Source organism: Phaseolus vulgaris, chromosome 1 (genome assembly GCF_000499845.2).
Source record: "Phaseolus vulgaris cultivar G19833 chromosome 1, P. vulgaris v2.0, whole genome shotgun sequence".
Lineage (NCBI taxonomy): Eukaryota > Viridiplantae > Streptophyta > Magnoliopsida > Fabales > Fabaceae > Phaseolus > Phaseolus vulgaris.
The window spans coordinates 41541652-41564911 of NC_023759.2; the positions used below are offsets into that span (position 1 = coordinate 41541652).

At 28.1% G+C, this 23260-nt stretch overlaps 1 protein-coding gene across 1 annotated transcript; it reads left to right on the forward strand.

Annotated features, from left to right (window-relative positions):
• The first annotated feature begins 4279 nt into the window (after positions 1 to 4279).
• Positions 4280 to 6526, forward strand: LOC137814295 (protein LIGHT-DEPENDENT SHORT HYPOCOTYLS 4-like). The gene is made up of 3 exons (XM_068616939.1): positions 4280 to 4644; positions 4999 to 5356; positions 5633 to 6526. The coding sequence occupies exons 2-3, from the start codon at positions 5100 to 5102 to the stop codon at positions 5973 to 5975; spliced, it is 600 nt and encodes a 199-aa protein (XP_068473040.1). The 5' UTR covers positions 4280 to 4644; positions 4999 to 5099; the 3' UTR covers positions 5976 to 6526.
• The last annotated feature ends 16734 nt before the right edge of the window (positions 6527 to 23260 follow it).

The following is a 23260-nucleotide window of genomic DNA, read 5'->3' on the forward strand; positions in this document are numbered from 1 at the left end:
TTAGAGTAATTTTTTCGTTATATTTTTGAAGAAGAAGTTGTTTTGTTAAATAAGTTGTGTTTAGAATCTATAATAGTTTTAATTTGAAAGGTATAATTTTTTTTAAAAAAGAAGCTATTTTCTTGAATCTATAAATGTGTATGTTATGTTCATAAAAGCTTGTGGTTTATGATAATCCTTAACAAGTCTAATTAATTATGACTTACTTAAAGCTTAACAATTCAAAAATAAATAAATAAATAAATAAATAAATATATATATATATATATATATCACTTTTAGAATATGAGTTCAAAGTGTAACTTCCACTTTTAAAGGTAAAATGTCTGCACTTAATTTTGTTCCGACAATTAAAAATAAAGTAAAATATAATAAAATAATAGATGATAAAAAAATTAAAAAGATAAAAAGATAAATATAAAATAAAAACAATAAAATGAGATGAAACATAAATAAGATACGTGGATACTCTTGAAAAATAAAATAAGAAAAAAGAAAAAAAAGGATAACATATTAATAATATTAAATAATAATAATAATATTAATAATATCAATTATATTCAAAATAATATTTACATTACTATTAATAATAATTTTAATATTAATAATATAAATATAGATAATAATATTAATAATATCAATTATATTCAAAATAATATTTACAATAATATTAATAATAATTTTAATATTAATAATATAAATATAGATAATAATAATATCAATTATATTCAAAATAATATTAATAATAATTATAAATATAATATTATTTATAATAATATTCATAATATTAAAAATATTAATATTAATAATAATATTACTATTGGAACTAATAATAATATTAATTTTTTTATAATAATATTAAAAATATCAAAAATAATATTAATAATACTCATAAAAATATTTAAAATAATATTAATATTAATTAAAATTAATGAATTAATAAAAATAATATTTTTAATACTACTCATGGATATATTCGGGAGTAAATTTACTCACACAAATCTATATCGGATAATATGAAAATTATTAATAATATTAATAATACAAATAATATTAATAACATTAAAAATAATATTAATAACACTAATAAATATATAAGAATATTGTTAATATTAATTACATTATTAGTAATATTAATAAAACATTAATACTAATAATAATATTAATATTTCCAGATATATAGATCTATATTAAATTAATATTAATATTATTTATAATATTAAGATTATGAATAGTAATATTTAATAATATTAATATTATTATCATTATTATTAATATTATTTATATTAGTATTATTTTTTATTGTTAGTTGGTAATAATTTATCTAATATTGAATTTATCGACGAATAGACAAATAGAAATGTGAGTAATAATTCCTTTGTAATATTGAATATATATGTGAATACAGATTTTTGACAATAATATATATATATATATATATTATTGAATTTATTTATAAATAGATTGATAAAATTAGTATATAATGGTGAATTTATCTTCATATATAGATTCATGGATAATAATCTATAAATAAATATGATTTTTAAAAATAATTTATTTTTATTAAAAATCATGAAATTTGTTTAAAGTGTTCTATGCACCATTAAAGTTTTTGATCTATAATTGTCTTATGTATTTCAAAAATTAAAATAAATTTTTGTCTTTATGAGAAATCAGATTTAAACCATGTCATTTGATGATGATAGAAGTCTTATTGGTATTAAATATCTTAGAAAGATAATGAAGTATATCATTCTCATCTATTTCAAGTATTCTTTACATGGTTGAAAATCTTCATGCAAAACCTATAATTCATTCCTTTACCTAAAATACAACAGTAATGATAACAAATATGGAATTCTACCCATTTTGTGGAATTCAATCTAATGTGGAATTCTACCCATTTTGTTATCCTTAACTTTTATTATTACTAACAAATATCATCAAAACAACTTATTAATATAGGTGTCAAGGTGATAATTGTTGTCATACTAAAAAATTTATAACAAAATTTTTTTTAAAAAAAGTAATGATGAAAAAATAATAAGAGTAAAATTGATAAATTAAAATTATTATAAAAAATTAAACCACATATTGTTATGAATAGTTATTTCATCTCTTTAATGTCTAATATATAACAACAAGATGGATTATCCAATGTATTTGTGTTGGTTTTCAGAATAAAACTTTTTTTTTATCTAATCCTGTATTGGTGCAACTAGTCATTTTGATATGCTGAACAAAAATAAATAAATAAATACAAATAAAATATAACCGTTTGAAATTTAAGTTATATTAATTAAATTAATTTTAAATTTAGATATAATATTTTGATATATAAATTGTAATACATATTTATGGCTAAAATATTTTTATTTTTAAAAGTATAATTATTATTTTTTTAAACCTATAAATCAAGTTTGTACAAGTTCATTTGTATAAAAAAATTACTTTATTTTATGTCTATAATTTTTTTTGTCTGATATATTGGAGAATTTTTGAAGCCAAACCCATTAATTCAGGCCCATTTGGATGAGGGGTCTAGCTCTCATATTTATACCAATTCTAAGATTTATTGCACCAAACAGAATACAGTATGAATAATCTTTCTCTCCTGTATTCTTTCTAAAGTTCTTGCGGTTCTTTCAACACGTCATTAATTAAGTTAAAAAACTAAAAACATTAAAACATCTTTGTTTTTCTTCAAATACATTAACACGATCTCATTTAACCAAGACTTACTTGTGTTTGTGAAGGAGAAAATAGTAATAATCTTCACATAATTTTAAGTTTTGAATATAATTGAATGAGGATTTTAAATGATTATTTACATAAAAAATAATATAGATTTTAAAAATTGTGTACAAATTAACATTACTACTTATAGGGTTTAAAAAAAAAAAGAAAAAGAATTGATATCTAGATTTTTTTACTTTGAATTTTAAAATATGTATCATAAGAATTTAAAAAAAAATGAAAAGACTACACATATTTATATCATTTGAGAGTAATTAGAGTAAATGATGTATAAAAATATATAATATTTTGGTTATAAGACAATGAAATTAATCCAAATTTTGACTCTTATCGAAATTCGTTCCACTAAATAATGTATCAAATTTGTTGTCTTTTAATATCACAAGATACACCCTTCTTAAATAAATTTCTAAGAAGAAAACAACTGTCATGCATGTTCCTTTTTACTTCTGAAAACGTGATTGCATCAAAATAGCACTGGCAATAGTGAATAATTAAATTTTGCATTATTTAATTTTAACACAAGCATATGTCTTATATAATAAGTACATGTTTACTTATCTTATGTTCTTCACCTAGCTAACATACTATGATTATTTTTTTTTCAATTCTCGACATTAAGGTTATTTAAAATTAAAGGTATTATATATATATATATATATATATATATCTAAATAAGAAAAAAAACCATTAAATCTTATATATAATAATACCATTGATATTTTAAGAAGAAACACATTTTCTTAATACAAAAATTTATAGTTTCAACATTTTACTATAATTGATTCTAAATATTAGAGTTAAGAAATTAATTTGTATTGGGAATGTGAAAAGCAATTATGCATTCAGAGAACTGTCATTAAAAGTTTGCTAGCAAAGGAGAAAATGTAAGTTACTTTAGTATTGTATCAAGTATATGAAACTTAATCATCTCATAGAATCCAAGTTTACTTTATAATATTATTTTTGAGAGTAGACCCTCTGATATTTTATTAAGTCTTTTATATTTCGTAATTTTTTTTCAACACATGGATAAATATTCAAATATGTGATATTTTTTCTTAAGCTAGAAATGAGGAGTAAAATACTTGATTAAACATTTTGAATTAGTTGAGATTTATGCATCTCATGACATCTAAATGGTATCAGAATGAAATTTAAAAGTAAGCAGAAGAGTGGATGGTTGGACTGCATTTTTTGTTGGGTTCGAACGTGATTTTTGTGTGAACCAATTAGGATGTGTTTGATTAGCTGGTAAGATAGCTAAAGAGTAAATTGAAAACATTTATTTGAATTTTTGTTTGTGTTTGAAAAGTTTTATAAAATGAGGGTGAGAAGTGGACAAAGGTGGTGTCAGAAATTAAAGTTTTATCTTTGTTGAGAGAAAGAAAAGGTTAAAAAGGGTAAACTGGTAGGGGTATTTGGGTAAATTGAGAAGGAACTGTCATTCAAGGCTACAGGGTCAAGAAACAGAATCATGTTATTCCCTCATTTTTACCCCTTCAAACTTTTTCCTGTCTCCATCCAAACCTACTGTCCAACCTTTCTTTCCAATTTCCTCCAAAGCCCTAATAACTTCATCTTCTTCTTCTTCTCTCTCTCTCTCTCCCCTACCTAACACAACACAAGAAAGAATATTAATACTACCATTAACAAGTCACGATGAAATTTTGAGTTTGCTCCACCCTTTTAAGGAAAAAACCCAATCCCTTAGCATTATCAGAAATCAAAGCTACTAAAAAAACCACCAACACCTACCCTTGTGACCTTGCTCAACACATATACTTACAACTTGCTGCTAGAGCTAAGACCAACGGGCCACTCACTCCCATCAATCTCATCACATTCTCAACATCAATAAATCTTCTTTTGCTTCACCATTTGCAGGTACATGTGTGTCACCTCTCTCCTCCAATATTTCTCTCTCTCTCTCTCTCTCTCCCTCTCTCCCATAGAATAAAAAAATAGAAAAAAAACCCCATCAAGTCTGTAACACCAATCAACAATTAATCAGACTTTGTTCCCTTTCCTTTTTTCATTTTTTTAAAAATAATTTTCCCCTTTAAGGTTGTTGTTTTCATTTACAGTAACTTCTAAAAGGAAAAAAACATTAAAAAAGAAATTATTCAAACAAAAGGACATTTCCTCAACTGTACATCCAAACTATAAGTATAGTAATTGTTTATCTCAATTAACCTTCATCTCTCTCACACACTCTCCTCACTCTGGTCACTGTCTTAGGGAACCCTAGAACAGCAACCCAGATAAACTGTTCCCAGACACACAGAGAAAATCAAAACAATTAACCTTGGATCTGCAAAGCAAAGCAAGCACTGAGGGCCATGGATTCAAATATTCAAGACTTTATAGACACATGTAACTCCGACAACACCTGCAACCTCATCGCCAATAGCACCACTACCAGCCTAACCACTAGTGCTACCTCTTCCTCAGCTGGTTCCACCTCCATCACCAGCAGCAGCCGCTACGAGAACCAGAAACGCCGTGACTGGAACACCTTTGGTCAATACCTCAAGAATCACCGACCCCCTCTCTCCCTCTCAAGGTGCAGCGGTGCACATGTGCTTGAATTCCTAAGGTACACACATACAATACACACCCTCTTAACTAGTTTTACACACCATGCACCTCTTCTTTCTCTTTCTTTTCTTTTTCTGATGAAGAACACATGTATCTTTCCGGTGAATCAATCTTGCTCGAACCAGATAGCATAAGAGATTACCGAGAGATGACAAAGTTCTTCATCTGGTCATACCAAGATTGTTTTCCTTCCATTGGACATGTGGTCTTTGTTTGTAATGAATGTAACCTTTTTTTCTATTTTTTTTTTCTGTAATTACTGTTGTGTGTGTAGGTACCTGGATCAATTTGGGAAGACCAAAGTGCACACACCGATCTGCCCCTTTTATGGGCACCCAAATCCTCCAGCACCATGTCCATGTCCTCTTAGGCAAGCTTGGGGGAGCCTTGACGCTCTGATTGGACGTCTGCGTGCAGCTTTTGAAGAGAATGGAGGAAAGCCTGAGGCAAACCCTTTTGGAGCTCGAGCTGTGAGACTCTACCTTCGTGAGGTTCGTGATCTGCAGTCCAAAGCAAGAGGAATTAGCTATGAGAAGAAGAAAAGGAAGCGTCCACCACCTCAGCAGCAACCCATGCCACTGTCTCTCCCTCCTCCAGGTGCAAGTGCAACTCATTAGGGGAATCCAATTCTCACGCCACGCCAAATTCTACTTCTTTTCTCAGCGTCAAAACCTTCTTCCTCAACTGGGATCTCTTATTTCAATTCCAATATGCTTTTAGAGTTATGGTCTAATTTAGTATCACAACATTTAGGGTTTATTTTTCTTCTTTGTCAATTTTTTTTTGTTTTTGCGAAAGCTGCTATATCTGGTCTATATAGACTGTTTGTCTTTGGATCCTGTTTGTTCAGGGAGAAGCAAAAGTTTAAAATTAAATTCTGGGATATCATGCATCTCTGCTTTAAAAGCAGACAGTGCGGTACTGGTAGTAGACTGATAGTGCGTGGGAAGTACTGAAAAGGTGGAAGTGAGACTGTGAGAGTGAATGGATATACATGGAAGCCATGATCCTTGTGATGAGAAACCAAAAGTATGGTATTATTATTCATAGTTCTACATGTTTGTACTTTTCGATATTGTCAAGCTTAGACTTGTGAATTAATTATGTGTCTTAATTTTATCATTCTAGCTTTTGGGATAAATAAATGTTTCAATTTTCTCCTTTCCAAGGATTGAGTTTTAATATACACTTGATAACAATTTTATTCCACAAATAGATGATTGTTTTTGAACCAGGAAACTACAGGTAAGAAGTCACTTCCATACATGGTGATGTTGGATAACATTATTTTTACATTTGGGATATTGATGATCATCATTTTCTCATATCTACAAATGACCACTCTTTCTCAACCTCCTTTTTTCCTCACAGTTGCCACTTATATGCTTTACTGTCTCCTCCAAATATATTTTTGTGTGAGAAAACAATGATAGTCCCTCTAAAGCTTAATCATAACAACTTCTGTTTCAAAACTGACAAGATTTATTCCCTCTCAATCCCTACTACTAACGGCTGACTGTTAAATAGATCAAGTTGATTGATGATACTGATTATGCTGTAGTGATGTCATTTCAAATGAAGTGAAATTATAAAAGGCAAGGAAAATTAATGGCAGACAATGTAACCAAAAACTTGTAATGCTTTTCTTATATTCATATAATACTTAAAAGGAGATTAATTAACCAAAATCTCCTCCCAGATTACTATGCATGTCATTAATTCACATGTCTTCATTTGAATTTGGTTATGTCTGCCAAATGGCGAAGTGATAAGATTTTCCAAAACATCTTGAATGGTAATAAGATAGGATGAGAATTAGGTTTTTATAGCAGAAAACTAAATTATGCAAACTTAAGTGTTAAAAAACTACAAATAAGTTGACAAAACAAAAGGAACATTTTTTTACTTTGGCAAGTTATATACTTTGAAAGGAATTGGTTTTTATTGTTAACAAATATGTACTACTGCAAGTTTTCAAACCAAACGCAGAAATATAATCACTACAAAAATTTCATAGGGAATTTAGCCGACAAATCTGTGCAATTTTTTTTGTCATCCACCCCTTAATTTGTATTATGTAATTATTTATTGAAAAGAAAGCAATTTCCACAATCTCTCTGATCATGAAGAGGCACCTATTATACCTCCATTTGCGCAAGCAAATACCAATAAGACAATGGATATATGCTGGAAAGATAAGCTAAGCTTCTTATTTTCCTTTTTGAAGTGATTCTAGTGGGGCATATATGAGACTACCACTTCAAGACATAGAGGATCTATTCTTTCATATAATGATTTAGGTATAAATTTCATAAGTACTTTAGTCTGTATATGAGGGCCATACAATTAAAGTAAGATTTAGTTTTATGATGTAATTTTTCTAATAAGCAGTGCATTATGCAGTTAACATAGTACTAAATTAAGTAAATATTTGATTTTTTTTATTAATTTTTTGAAGTGTAAAGGATTTTTACTGTTAAATACTTTTATCATATAAAGCATAAAGACAAATATAATTTGAATATAACAAAATTTGTAAACCATATACTACCTGGTCACAACAATGGAAGAAGATTTGGATTTGGGAAGGAAAGAGATTTAAAACTCACTGTAGAAATAATAGAAAAATAGTTTTTACAATCAACAAAATGGTGAAATTTTTCATCTGAGTACAACTTTGACTTCCTGCTGGTAGTTTTCCTCCCCTATTCGGTCAACCTATCTTTGTCTGTTTAAGATCACTAGGATTTTAATAACTATTTTTATTTATATTTTTTTTTAAATATTGCATTTCAACTTGAAAATAAAGATAAAACAGATCAAGAAGCAAATAAGTAAGCTGATAAGAAAATTTTAAATAATAATTCTTTCAAACAGATCACACTTTCTTTAAATAATAATGCTCTCATTGAAAATAATTCTTTTATATGTTTGAGAATAATTTTTGGATATATGTTTAAAAAAATTATTTTCTAATAATATAAAAATATAATTATTAATAAATTTCATTTCGTTATATTAGAAAATTAATTACAAATATGACACTTCATATTGTATTCAAAAAATAATTTTAATATTTTTTATTTATAATAAATAAATTAAATTAAAAAAATATTTAAGAGATATTCTAATCTTTATTAAGAAAAAAAGTTAAAAAACTTTCCAAATTTTATCCAAAAATTCCATTCAATATCAACACGATATGGACATACTATGTTTCCTAACTAATGTAACTTATATAAAAAAAACTAGGCAATTATCCAAAAAAATCCAACAAAACAACAAATTTTAATATATTTTACTTTTTTTTATCCGTAAAAAATAAATGAAATGTAGGGATACTTCAGAGGTGTCATAACCCTTATGTATAGAGTATTTATGTGTGTTACAACTAATAACCTAAAGTTTTTTTATTAACAAAGAATAAATTAATTCAATAGGAGTATTTAAAGGATACTTTAATAACCCTTTTATAAAAAAAAGTTCCTCTCACCAATCCTCTAACCTATAGGTCAAAGAGGAATCTTGCTTATAAGTTTACACTCAAACCAATTCACTTGCAGGATGAAGTCCAATTAGATTTTAATCTATACACAGAAGATTTTCTCTGTTACATTACTGTGATTGTAGAACTGTTAACACTGTATTTCACAGGACCACTTTTCATGTGCAAGGTTAAATATGTACGAACATTAGAACAATTTTTTTATTAAGTTTACACTCAAACCAATTCACTTTCAGAATTTTTTGCAGGATTATTAGTCCAATTAGATTTTAATCCATACACAGGAGACTTTCTCTGTTACATTACTGTGATTGTAGAACTGTTAACACTGTGTTTCACAGGACCACTTTTCATGTGCTAGGTTAAATATGTAGGAACATTAGGACAATTTTTTTTATTATAAGTTTACACTCAAACCAATTCACTTTCAGGATTTTTTGCAGGATTATTAGTCCAATTAGATTTTAATCCATACACAGAAGACTTTCTTTGTTACATTACTGTGATTGTAGAACTGTTAACATTGTGTTTCACATGACCACTTTTCATGTGCAAGATTAAATATGTAGGAACATTATGACAAAATTTTTTATTATAAGTTTACACTAAAACCAATTCACTTTCAGAATTTTTTTGCAGGATGATTAGTTCAATTAGATTTTAATCATACACAGAAGACTTTCTCGACTGATAAAAAAAAAAACAGAAGACTTTCTATGTTACATTACTGTGATTGTAGAACTGTTAACACTGTGTTTCACAGAACCACTTTTCATGTGCAAGGTTAAATATGTAGAAACATTAGGACATAATTTTTTATTATAAGATTATACTCAAACCAATTCACTTTCAGGATTTTTTTTTCAGGATGATTAGTCCAATTAGATTTTAATCCATACACAGAAGACTTTCTCTATTACATTACTGTGATTGTAGAACTGTTAACACTGTGTTTCACATGACCACTTTTCATGTGCAAGGTTAAATTTGTACGAACATTAGGACAAAATTTTTTATTATAAATTTACACTCAAACCAATTCACTTTCAGGATTTTTTGCATTATTAGTCCAATTAGATTTTAATCCATACACAGAAGACTTTCTCTATTACATTACTGTGATTGTAGAACTGTTAACATTGTGTTTCACAGGACCACTTTTCATGTGCAAGGTTAAATATGTACGAACATTAGGACAAATTTTTTTATTATAAGTTTACACTCAAACCAATTCACTTTCAGGATTTTTTGCATTATTAGTCCAATTAGATTTTAATCCATATCTCTATTACATTACTGTGATTGTAGAACTGTTAACATTGTGTTTCACAGGACCACTTTTCATGTGCAAGGTTAAATACGTAGGAACATTAGGACAAATTTTTTTATTATAAGTTTACACTCAAACCAATTCACTTTCAGGATTTTTTGCATTATTAGTCCAATTAGATTTTAATCCATACACAGAAGACTTTCTCTATTACATTACTGTGATTGTAGAACTGTTAACATTGTGTTTCACAGGACCACTTTTCATGTGCAAGGTTAAATATGTACGAACATTAGGACAAAATTTTTTATTATAAGTTTACACTCAAACCAATTCACTTTCAGAATTTTTTGCATTATTAGTCCAATTAGATTTTAATCCATACACAGAAGACTTTCTCTATTACATTACTGTGATTGTAGAACTGTTAACATTGTGTTTCACAGGACCACTTTTCATGTGCAAGGTTAAATACGTAGGAACATTAGGACAAAATTTTTTATTATAAGTTTACACTCAAACCAATTCACTTTCAGGATTTTTTGCATTATTAGTCCAATTAGATTTTAATCCATACACAGAAGACTTTCTCTATTATATTACTGTGATTGTAGAACTGTTAACATTGTGTTTCACAGGACCACTTTTCATGTGCAAGGTTAAATATGTAGGAACATTAGGACAAAGATTTTTATTACAATTTGACTAACCAATCTATGTTTTGATATCTGTTTTTTAGGTCCTGCTTCAAAGATTTTATTTCATGCTTGGTGATAAACGAATCTTTTTGTAATCCCCCAATATAATAGACATGTCTTAAATTTTGTGATATAAGTTAAAGCATCTTTGAAATGCTTTAATTTATTCATTTTAAATATTGATAAAAAAAATCAAACTAAAATAAAGAGACTGAACACAATTTCTTAAACATATATTCTCAGTCAATTAATATCTAAAATAATTGATAGATTCTATTCTTTGGGTATTTTGTTTGATGTATGAATTTTTTATGTCTCTTAGATTAAAAATATGCACTTTGACCTTTGTAATTGGTAAGGTAGATTGATTTGGTTATCTGTTAAGACACTCTTTAAGTATTTTGTTTAATTATATTTATTTATTACTGATAAAAATATATTTAAAATATCAGTAGCTAAAGAATTATAAATATTTTTTATTAAAAATATCGTGATGTTAAGTAATTAAAGGAAACTTTTCTTGCTTAAAAAAAGGTATTTATAGGAAACATATTGATAAAAATATATAAAGAATACTAGAATAATCAGATAACCCAAATTCTAGTAGCTAATAAGATAAAAAGACAGGAAATCATCATCTAATTTCAGTAAACAGATACTAACTTTCTAACTTCAATCACCACAGCTGTAAAATCACAAGATTTCTTTCATTTTCAGATGGAACAAACTTCATTATGATCAGAAGTCACAAGGTCCCAAGCAACTTCTATCCACAGCTTTTTTCCATGCAAATTTTGTCCTTTGCATTTTATTTTAGGAACACAGCCCACGATGTTGAAGATAATGCTCTATATACTCATAAGAAAATTTTCATAATAACTTTATGAATCACAAAAAGTCAAACAAAATCAAATAAACATCTCTACAGTTTAGCAGCAAATGAGCAGAGATTCCCAACTAATCAAAACAAAAAGCACAAGGCTGGTTATAAAGAGATGATATCATATTGCTTTTGATTAAATTATGCTTATGAAGAGTTGTGTTAAAAAAAAGTCCCATACAAATAAAGTAGAGTTGTATGTATATATTATGTATTTTTATGACTGTATTTGAGTGCCTAGCAGATTTAGGTGTTTAAAAAATTAAAGAATAATGAAATTCATGCAACTAAGCATAGGTAATAATTTGTACTAGATTTTTCTATATCAAGTTAAAGCTACATAATCATGATGATATTAAGTCTTTATTTGAAAAATTAAATTTGGTTACAGACAGTATTAGAATCTTTTGGTAGAAAAATTTCATGGATATACAAAATTGAATGTATCTAAAATTTCCCTAAATTTAATGATAGTGAATCATTGCTATCAACAGATTAAACACTTTCAATCTTTTTGAATGACATGCAATTGGAATTTGTTCTTATGAATACGAGCTTAATTTATTTCATTAACAAAATTGAGATTTTGCCTTCTCACCATTGAGTTACAAACATAAGATTTAAATAAAGCAAATAAAAGATAAACAACATAGACTATCTTTCTAAAAATTTTGTTAGAACTGTTTTAAAAAAAAATCATTATTTTTTAATTTTAACATGTTTTGGGTAAACTTATTTTGAAATGCAACAAAAGAAAAAACAGTCCTACTATGTGCTTTAAGCAACTTGAAATGGTTTTTCATGAGAGAGGAGACATGTACAAGAAACAGAATTTAAGAAAAACATAGATATGTGTGTTATACGTCTGACTTCTATTAAAAACATTATCTTACAAATTTCTGAAGTCTCACAATATTTATTACTAAGGAATCTTCTCTCAGATTTCCTTCCTTTTAACTTTTAATTAATTTTTTAATATATATATATCAATTTTTGTTTAAATAAAAATAAATAATTTTTTAGCAATAGGTTTCTTTAACACAAACTTACTCATAACAAGTAGCAGCTCAAACAAAAAGATTAGGAAAGTAAATGATCATATAGATCAACAAACATAAAATAAAGAGAACAAATAAATTCTTAGTAAAACGTTGAATTTTATCCCACTACAAGAAAATTCTGAAATAGAAATCAATTTTAAATATAAAAAATAATTAGTTTCTAAGTTATTAAATTAGACATCATTTTAAAGACTAATTTTTTTTTGTTATAAATTAGTTGATATTATTGTTAAATAGTTTCTAAATTGGTATCTAATTAGCTACCAAAGTTTTAATTACCAATTATTTAGATTTTAAATTTGGTAGCAAAAACCTTGATAGCTAATTAGATACTAATTTGAAAATCATTTAACAATAATAGAAACTAATTTATAAACTAAGAGTTTTTTTAGTTTCTAAAATGGTTCCTAATTTAGTTATTGTAGCAACTAATTATTTTGGTCTCTAAAATTGGTTTCTATTTCATGATTTTCTTGTAGTGTGGGGTTATACATGCTATGCAGAAAACTTAAAAGATAAGGTTTACTAATGTCTGGTTGAAATGTGATGTTGCTTTTGTTTGTGTTGCGTTTACTGCTAGGACAAATGTTCCTTGGATGATTCGGAATCAATGGAATTCTTGTGGGAAAATCAGGTTTAGGTTTACTCATATTTTTCGTGAAGGGAATGTATGTGCTGATAAGTTAGTTAATTTAGAATTTATTCATAGATGATCATTTAAGGTATAATAGGCTTCCATTTAGTCTGTTCTTAGAATTCTTTGTGAATATGTATAATTTACTTAATGTATCGTTTTTGTTAACATATGAGTTTTTTTGACCTATTTCCTCCATACTTTTGTATTTTTTTAATAATATTTTTTTTATGTGATGACTGATGATTGTTGTTACTTGAGGTGTCAGCTTAGATGAAATGTCAAGTTGTATGATGTCTAACATAAAAACATTTTCATACTAAAAATATAAAAAAAATAAAAAAAAGACTTCACTCCCATTTACCTCCTAAATAAAGAAAATGTCCATGTTAAAAACTAAATTTAGGTTTAGGAATGTCTGTGATGAAAAAATTTGAATAAAAAAATTTAAAAAAAGCATTGAGAAAGTTTACATGCAAAGAAACCATAAAATAAAATAATAACTACAATTTTTCATATTTTCTACTAATTTTTCTGTTTCAAATGAGTCATTTCTATTATTATTTTATTTTATTTCAACGACAATAATGGTGTATTAATTTATTATATTTAAAAATATTTTAAAATTAAAAACAAACTTAATTTATTAGGTCTGTGAATCAATTCTATAATATTTATAAATAAAAAAGAAAACAATATAGTCAATTATATTAGTACATAATTGATTATATTTGCACAATTAAATACAATTAAATAATAACTATGAATTTTGCATTCTTTTATGTTATTTTTATTTTTTTAATTATTATATGGTAAAAGTAGCTTTAAATAAAAAATAAACTGAAATTTATAATACTTTTCTTTCAAACTAATTTTACCAAGCCTTAAAATTTTTAAAATATTTGTATTTGTAGATTATTTATAGTAATTATTTATCTGAAAATAATATTAAATTACTTGATAAATTAATTTTTTTCAAATAAATACAATGATTCAAATTATAATTTTTAATTTTATTGTCTAATTAGTTCTTAATATCTTGGGGATATATATATATATATATATATATATATATATATATATTATAGCTCATTTAATCCCTAATTGTCTTATTAATTCTCAACAAAGTTCCATAATTGTTATTGATTATTTAAAATATATTGATAATTAAAAAATATTTTAACCTCGATAAAATATAATCAAATTATTTCAATAACTTATTATATAATTCAAATTTATTTAATCTAACTATTGAATTTCATACTTTTTAGTTAGTATGTATAGAAAATTTTATATTATTTCAAAATTAGGTTAATATTGCAAAATTTAACAATTTAATTGATTATGTAAGAATTTATTGAATCTGTAATAACTTTCTAATAATTGTTGTTATAAAAAGGAAGTATAAACAGCCTATATCTTAAAACTATTTTGTCTCTTCATTTATTCTTTTGTCGTCTTGCCACGTATGTGGTTATATCTAAGAGCTACAAACATGTTGGAAGTGCTCCGGTAATTGTGTCTAGGGTTAGATGTTTATGGCCAACCGAATAAAATGTTCTCTGTAGTACATTCTCATTCCTTCATTATGATTTATTTTGATTCTCCTTAACATTGAAATACTTTTATATTTAATATTGATGTTGGATTCTAGTGTTTTTATGACACAATATATTATTTATATTTTTAATTAGTGATGAGAGTCTTGTTTAGTAATTTCAACTGTAGGTATTTAATTTTTATTTATCTAACTTGATTATATGTATGATATTTTATTATTTTAACACTATAAAAGGTATTTATATGATTATAAGTTAATTAAATATTTTATTCCTTCACATTTATCCATTAAGTAGTTCTATTTAAGATAATATAACGTTAATCAAATTAATTTATTCATGACATCTTTTATTCTTGTTTTATTATACTTTATCTGGTGGTCAAGAAAATAAAAAGAAGAAAATAGTAAATTTGCTGTCCAAAGTAATAAAATTAACATGAGAATGAACAAAAATATCTATAAACATATATGTTATTAGAGATAGTAAAATGAATAATATATTTTGTAAATTTATATTGTAAAGTTGGATTGGGACGAGATTTTGACTTATCCAACTAGAAAGTTCTGAAAAATGCGAGAGTTAAATAGATATTTTTTAATATATATATATATATATATATATTATATTTATATAAAATTTTGAAGTGATTAAATAATATATCTAATTGAATAGATTGAGATAATTTTGATCTTTATAGAATAAATTACTCGGTTATACAGTTAATTTAATGATTAATACTTAATTTGTAAGTGTTTATTATTTATATCATAATATTTTTTTCTATTTATATTTTTAAAAAACATAGCATATAATCTTTTATATTATATCATTTGATTTAAAATTTAATGAATCAATTTTAATATGTCACACATAATATAAAGATTTTAAATGAGTTGACGGGTTAGTCTATCCTATCCATTAGACTAATAAATTAAGTAGGAGAACAATTCAAGATAAATAAATAGGATAAAAAATATCAATTGAACTTGTGAAATTGATGGTCGATTAGGATCAAGTTTTCATAATTGTTTATTTAACAATTTTAAAAATATGAGGTGTCAAATGTGAAATTCTATCGGTGTTATATTTTTTTCTTATCTATGTTGTATGATTGGATAAGAAATAGCTAAGAAAAACGCATTGTAAGATCTTGAGTAATGGAGGAGTTGTTACTTGTAGGTAATAAAGAATTGATAATAGAGCAATGACTCAAATGTTTGGAATGAGACTATGGAGAATGGAGAAGAGGTCAATATATTTCAACTTTCTTCTTCTCTAGTTTCCTCAAGATTTTAGGGAGTGGGAGATGACAAAACTCAATAATGCTAGTTGGATTGTATTGAAATAAGAAATACCAAAATGTATGTCAATATCCTTGAATACTTTTCATCAAAGGTGAACACCAATTAAAGAGCATGATATATATTCTTGGTAACCTGAGCATATATGATTTTATGGCCAGGTACTAAAGGAGAATGACAAAAATGTAAAGGAAGCAAGAAGATGAACATTAAGGTTGACGTGAAGACAAAAATTGACTACATGACACCTAGGTTGAAGATTAGTAAATACCACAAAATTTAAGAAGTTACACAACATTCACAACATGTTTTTTTTTTATCAACAATGAATAAATAAAATTAAGAGGGATACTTCAGAGGTATCTCAACCCGTATACAGAACCAAAACTATTACACTCCTGATGGATACTAACAGGACCATACATAAAAGCTTATAACAGGTAAACCTAGAACTAACTACCACCAAACCTTCCTCGAGAACCTAAGGAGAGGCAAGCAAAAAAGAATCTACAAGAGCAACCTTGAGTATAGATCCCATAGGTCTTCACACCTGCAATGCCACCAGGAGATGCACAAAGAGGACTAGATTCTCAGCATCAGAAGACTGATATGATCTCTCCAAAAGCCTCAGGTTTAACAAGGCCATAAATCCAGGATGGCCCTTGGACCCACCCACCTTTATATACTGGCCACTTGGGGTAGAAACCACGGAAAATGTATGAGTTCATACTGTTTCTGCAGACTTGAGATATCTACTTCAAGTGATATAGGTTCCTGATAATCCTCCATGTCTCTTTCGAGCCCTCAGCCTCCAGATTGCCTCCTTTACTATGCTTAAACCTCTTTACTCCGACTGCTCCTTGTTCTGCAGACCCACACCAGCACACCAACCTTTCGACAGGAAAATCTGTGACTCATGTGTGCTCACGATGGTACCATATCGATACCACACTACTCCTTAACAGTCTACACCTTAATAAACTTCTAACAACAAAAAATTCTTCCAATTTGAATTCTTCCATCCATTTTCCACTGTTGTCCATCGTGTTGAGGGTATGGTGACAACTACTAGATCTCCTCTTACTGCTACACATTCAAAACACCATGACTGCCTACACTTTTTGCTGGGAATGGCACCCTGTATATTCTAACATTCCTCCAACACTACAGACCTCTCACAACATGCATAAACCCAACATGATAGCCTCCCTAATGCAATAACCAGCTGTGACTTCCTAATGATCCAAGCATAAGCTTCTCATACAAAGAAAAACCTTAAGCCAGGAAAACTAGAATCTGCCTCACAAGCAACACATGTAGTTCGTACATGTGATACATCTAGAGAGCTGACTAATTGTTGTGTCTCCATCTTCTCCACTTCCCTCCGCACCTAGCACCAGAACTCAATACCTGCACCGACATACACATTATCACAGATCCCATTTCCAGCAAGAGACATAAATTGTTGCACTAAAACCCATACATCTACTTCAGACCAGCCCATTCCATCATACTACACCCGTGACATGATATTTCTTTACGCATTTGGGCCTTACTTGTAACTTCTAATGCATATCATTGGATTAACCCAATCTACGAAGGAGTAGTGAAAGGACTGCACCTTATGCTTCATCTAGAGCCATGATTTGAGTTGAGCCTTTTGGAACACCTCCTCCGCATCTACTACCCCTTGCTTGGAAATTATCAGGTTCCTTTGATCCCAAATGCATCTAATAACAGTTGTCCATACACCTTTCCATACCAGATTTTGCTTATTACTGGCTTGGCTCAAATGGAAGCTTAGAAAGTTCATATTTAAGTCATTAAGTTGAACAAAGGAGATACCTATCCACTTGAAGCACATAGACCAAACCTAGTGTGCATGTTTACACTCCACAAAGAGATGCTGGCATGACTCCTCCTTTGACTGACACATTGCATATAATGTAGAGTTCATCATCACTCCTCTCCTGTTCAAGCACACCCTTGCAGGAACTCTACCCAACAACACCCTACAGGTTGTCGTTAACACATTTGAGAATGCCTTAGCCTTCCAAAGGAGTTTAAAAACTTAGGAGTGAGGACCTCTAGATCGCTTGGCTAGGCACTCATACGCAGAGTTCACGAAAAATAACCTTGGTATTTCCTTCCCTCACACCTGCACATCATTGACATCCTTTTTCAAAAGGGTCCCGGATAAAAGTGTAAACAGATCTGCTTCCAATGAAGATTCCCATTCAAATCTGGTACGTCTCCATCTCAGACTCCACCTCCATTCCGACTGAACCCAGTTGCCAACCTCGCCCACTGTTTGGCCCTGATTTAAGGACAATGAGTACAAATGGGGGAATATTGATTTGAGATCAGCATTTACAACCTACACCTCCTCCCAGAATTTTACTTTGTAGCGTCTAATGAATATGTTAATAGCAATATTGATAACATGGTGTATACAAGAGTGTTGATAATAACATACATGCCATAGTTTCTCACATACCATATAAATCAAATTCAATGAGGTTATTTCTATGGTGAGCATTGTTGAAGAAGGGTGCACCAAACAAAGGCATGCAAATATACACAATGGAGGTTTGTTAATAACTCTTCAAATGAACCTTTCTGTGCAAAAGATGGGGTGGGATACACCAAAAAAAGGAAATAAAGGGAGGGATGAAAGGGAAGATCACCTTAAGAGACCCAACAATCCTTGGGCTAAAGGGTAAATCAAAACCCTTATTAATAATGTGCAAAGTCATAAAAATAGACTATTAGGTATGGGGAGAAAAATTTATTAACACAAAGGATAAGTACATATATGGATAATGATAAAAGGGGAGATAATTGAAAGTGATGGTACATATAGCCAGAGAAAAGGAAGGACTACACGTCAAATGGTTAAAAGAAATGAAAATATATGTTACTTATCCTCATATAAATGGAATCTCAGGTTAAGAATGACACCTCAAATGTTGGCCCACACTAAAAAGTCTCGAAGACCTATCACATTTTTGGGCATTTGTATAATAGACCTACGTCAAATGGACATCAAGGAGGTGGAACAACCCAACAATAGATTAATATGACACCTCTATAGGACACATATAGGGCCCAAAGATGGATTTACATGAAACATAATTTGCACAAGAAGCAAAGAAAGGAAAAGTTTACAATCTCTAACCAAGATTTTCACACAAATGTGTCCTTATATAAGGTGGGTAGCTTATTTACTTCAGTCAGGATAGTGGAAGAAAGGCGATCAACAAGCTTCACGAGACAATCAATAAATGTTATTGAAATCCTTCCTTTATTCTAATTATCTTTCTATAAAATTTCTTTTGGATTGATACAAAAGCTTAGAAGACTAGAGGATTAGTACAATTTCATAGGGACTAGAGGTTTAATTGGCTCAGCTATTTGGGTTTTGATATAAGGCTATGGATAGGGTTTTTGGAAGGTTATGTTGACATCATAACCTCATGTTGTATAGGGTTAGAACATTCTTAAAATGCTTGACATTTATTCATTATTTTTGCCAATAAAAAAACTTAGAATAATGCAAAACATGGGGAGACGAGGGAGAATATAAAAAAGTATGGTAGGTTAGATGGAAAAATATATGTTGTTCAAGGAAGTAGGGTGGATTAGGGTTGAAATATTTAATTATGTTCAATGAAACCTTGTAAAATGGAAGTTGGGGAACTTCAAACCTCTTCCTTATGGAATCGGATTTTAGACGAGACAATTGATGTCACATGCAAAAATCTTCCATCAACAATTGTCCGGAGAATAAAGAACTCATGACTTTGACTTTGATACCAATTTTTGGATTTAACACTCATCACTAGATAAAAAACTATATTTAATATTCCTAGTGCAAACTCTTTACACTTAAGAGCTTGACAACCTAAGTATTTGATTGTAACTTGGATCATCTAACCTTTGTCACAAGATAAGTAATGTCACTTAGAACAAAGATATGGTGATTGGAGAAACATAAATAAGAAAACTAATCTCACATAAACATTTTTATAGTGGAGAGATATTAAAAAAAATGTGTGGAGGAGAGAGTAGTAATTTGATAAGATGGTCTAGAGGAATTTGAGAAATAGTACTAAACTTATAGGTACAAGGTACAAAGGTAATAAGTGATAAGAAGGATAGTTAGATGTGACAGGATAATACATGATTATATAATTCTTAATTAACAAATAGACTACAATGTGAATGTGATGAGGAGGACATATACCATGAAAAGTGGAAAACAAAAGTTTCTAAAGAAAAGTTAACTTTTTCATTTGGAAGATATTCAAGGATAGGTTATCAACTAATTATAATATATAGTTTTTATTACAATATCAAATTAATATCAACCAATTTAATTTAAAAATAAAATAGTATACATTCATTGAAATAAATTTTTTTAATCCACTAACATCTTATGAAATTCGAACAATTTAAGAAAACAAATTACATATCTCATTTTCGTACATAGTAGTTAAAATAGCGTAAGCTACATAAGTCTATATCTAGTAAAACGAAAAGAATCGTTTCAAAAAAAATAGTAGCCGTTCGTCTTTATTTCAACATCTTTTCATATCATACGTATAGGTTTGTGTAAATTACAGAATGAAATTTTCTTAGATTATATTTACATCTCCCTCCGGTTCTCAATGATTTTTTTTAATTAAAAAATATAATGTTTAAAAGCTATACCTATATATGTAAAGTGAAAGTGAAAAAGCAATGTAATATGTGTATATTTGAGTGAGAGAAAATGTAAAAGAAAAAAGAAGAAAAAAAAGTCTGTATAAAGTTTTTACGTATTGGTGGTTAGTTGAAGGAGAGAAGCATGCAGAGGGTGATTGTGTGGTGCGTGTGAGAAAGTGAGAGAGGTAAGAAATGGGGCAATAGAAGCCAAAACGGGGAGAAAAGGGTGTCCAAAGTTTACCTTCCCCATAACTGCGTGATTTAAGCTAGTGACTGCAATTTCTGATGAACCAAACCAAAGAGTTCCTCCAATCCAAGGGACTAGCCACTGAACCCTTCTGATCTCTGACCACCTCTCACGTTATGTACAGTATTTCACAGATCCAAGTGCAGACTCTGTGCTCACACAATTATTGCCCCACAATTTCAACTGCTCTTCCATTCATCTCTCCAACTCAACATCACCATCACCATAACCAAACACCACATCATCAACAAACACATCGATCTCTGTATCAATACCAGGAACCATATTCATTACTTAGGACTACAAAATCAATTTGTATTCCTCTTCAAACCTCTCTCCTCTGTCTACCTCAAAACAAACAACATGCATGTTAATGTTAATCCATCCAAGCTGCATACACTCCTTTTACCTTTGCTGGTAGAAATCAATTTTCGAAAGTTTTATTATATGAATGAATTTGAGTTTTAATTGATTAAGTGGTTTTAGTAATATAATGATGGTTCGAATTTTTTGAATGACTTTTTTGCTCCTCGAGAAACATAAAATAAGGGTATAATAAATAAAAGGATTTTCAGACCTTATTAATGAACTGCAATTAATTTCCTTTAATATTGTTGCACACAATTTTATTTCTTGGGTCCACAATTCTTCACACACTCTCTTTCATAATTGCCTTACTATTAATTACCTCGTGTCCCTCCTATGAATCAGACAGACACAGGATTGCTTTTATCTTTTATCTGGTGGAGGATGAAAGAAAAGCTAAATATAATGTTTTTAAACTATTTTTTTTACATTTTCTCTATTTCTGTTTCATCGTGTTATTTTATTTCTCTTTTTTTTTTTATCTATGTTCGTCTAACATGTTTTTTTTTCTCCTCTAATAAATTACTTAAAGAAGTGGAGAAAATATCTCCCGAAAATAAAACAAAATAAGAAAGTGACATTGTTTTGTTGAGTGAATAAGAGAGAAAAATATAAGATATATATATATATATATATATATATATATAATATTTAAATTTTTACAGGGAACAGTAAAGAAAATGAACAATCATGACATTTCAATAAACAATTTGTGGCATTTTCTTTACTGTTTGGTTTAAAATTTCCATCATAAAACATTCACCAGAAGCATACTTGCTTCTCTTTTGAAAAGTTTTCTGAGATGCATTCTATTTTTTCCTTTTTTTTCTCACAAATTTGAAAGTTACTTTTCTACAAATTTCATAAAAAAACATTGCTAAAATAATATAAGTATATTGTTATGGAAATTTCAAATTTATGTTATTTAAAATTGCTTTGGAGTTGAAGATCATAAAGTACAAATTGATTTTTTGTAAACTTGAAAAAAAAATGTTACGTAAAGATGATTCTTTTGTAATGACTTTTCAAGTTCATCAATATTTATGCATGCGATAATATCCTTTCAAAGAAAATAAAAAGCATTTTATAAAGATTTTTCACAAAAGATATTTCTAATATGCAAGAATAATAAAATCCAAAATGTTCAACATTAATATGAAATCTCTAATCTTTGTTAAAAAAAACCTCCACCTCTCAGAAAGGAGATAATAATTGAAGATTATTTTGTTTTTATCATATATTATCAGATTAACACATTATTCATTTGATAATATATTTTATGGATGACTCCTATTATTGTATCTTCTAATGGTTTATTTATGTGTATAATGATCATCAATATTAATGTTAGGGATGACAAATAGATTTGCAATCGTATGTAATTTTAACTATTAGGTTTACTTTCCCTATCAATTTTAATTTGTCTTTTTTAAGTGCATATATATACTCATTTATACTAATAATATTTCCAAGTGTAGAAGTGAAAGAAAGTTGTTAGATTTTAGGTTAACATAAATTTATTCTAGTTTTAATAACTAAAGTTGTAACATGTAGGACAATAAGAAAAGGGGTGAGACTTTTGATCCTAAAGTGCAATTTAAGTGTAATGATTAATTAATACAAATGTATAATATCAAGCTAAGCTAAGAAAGGTTACCACTTTAAAAGCAA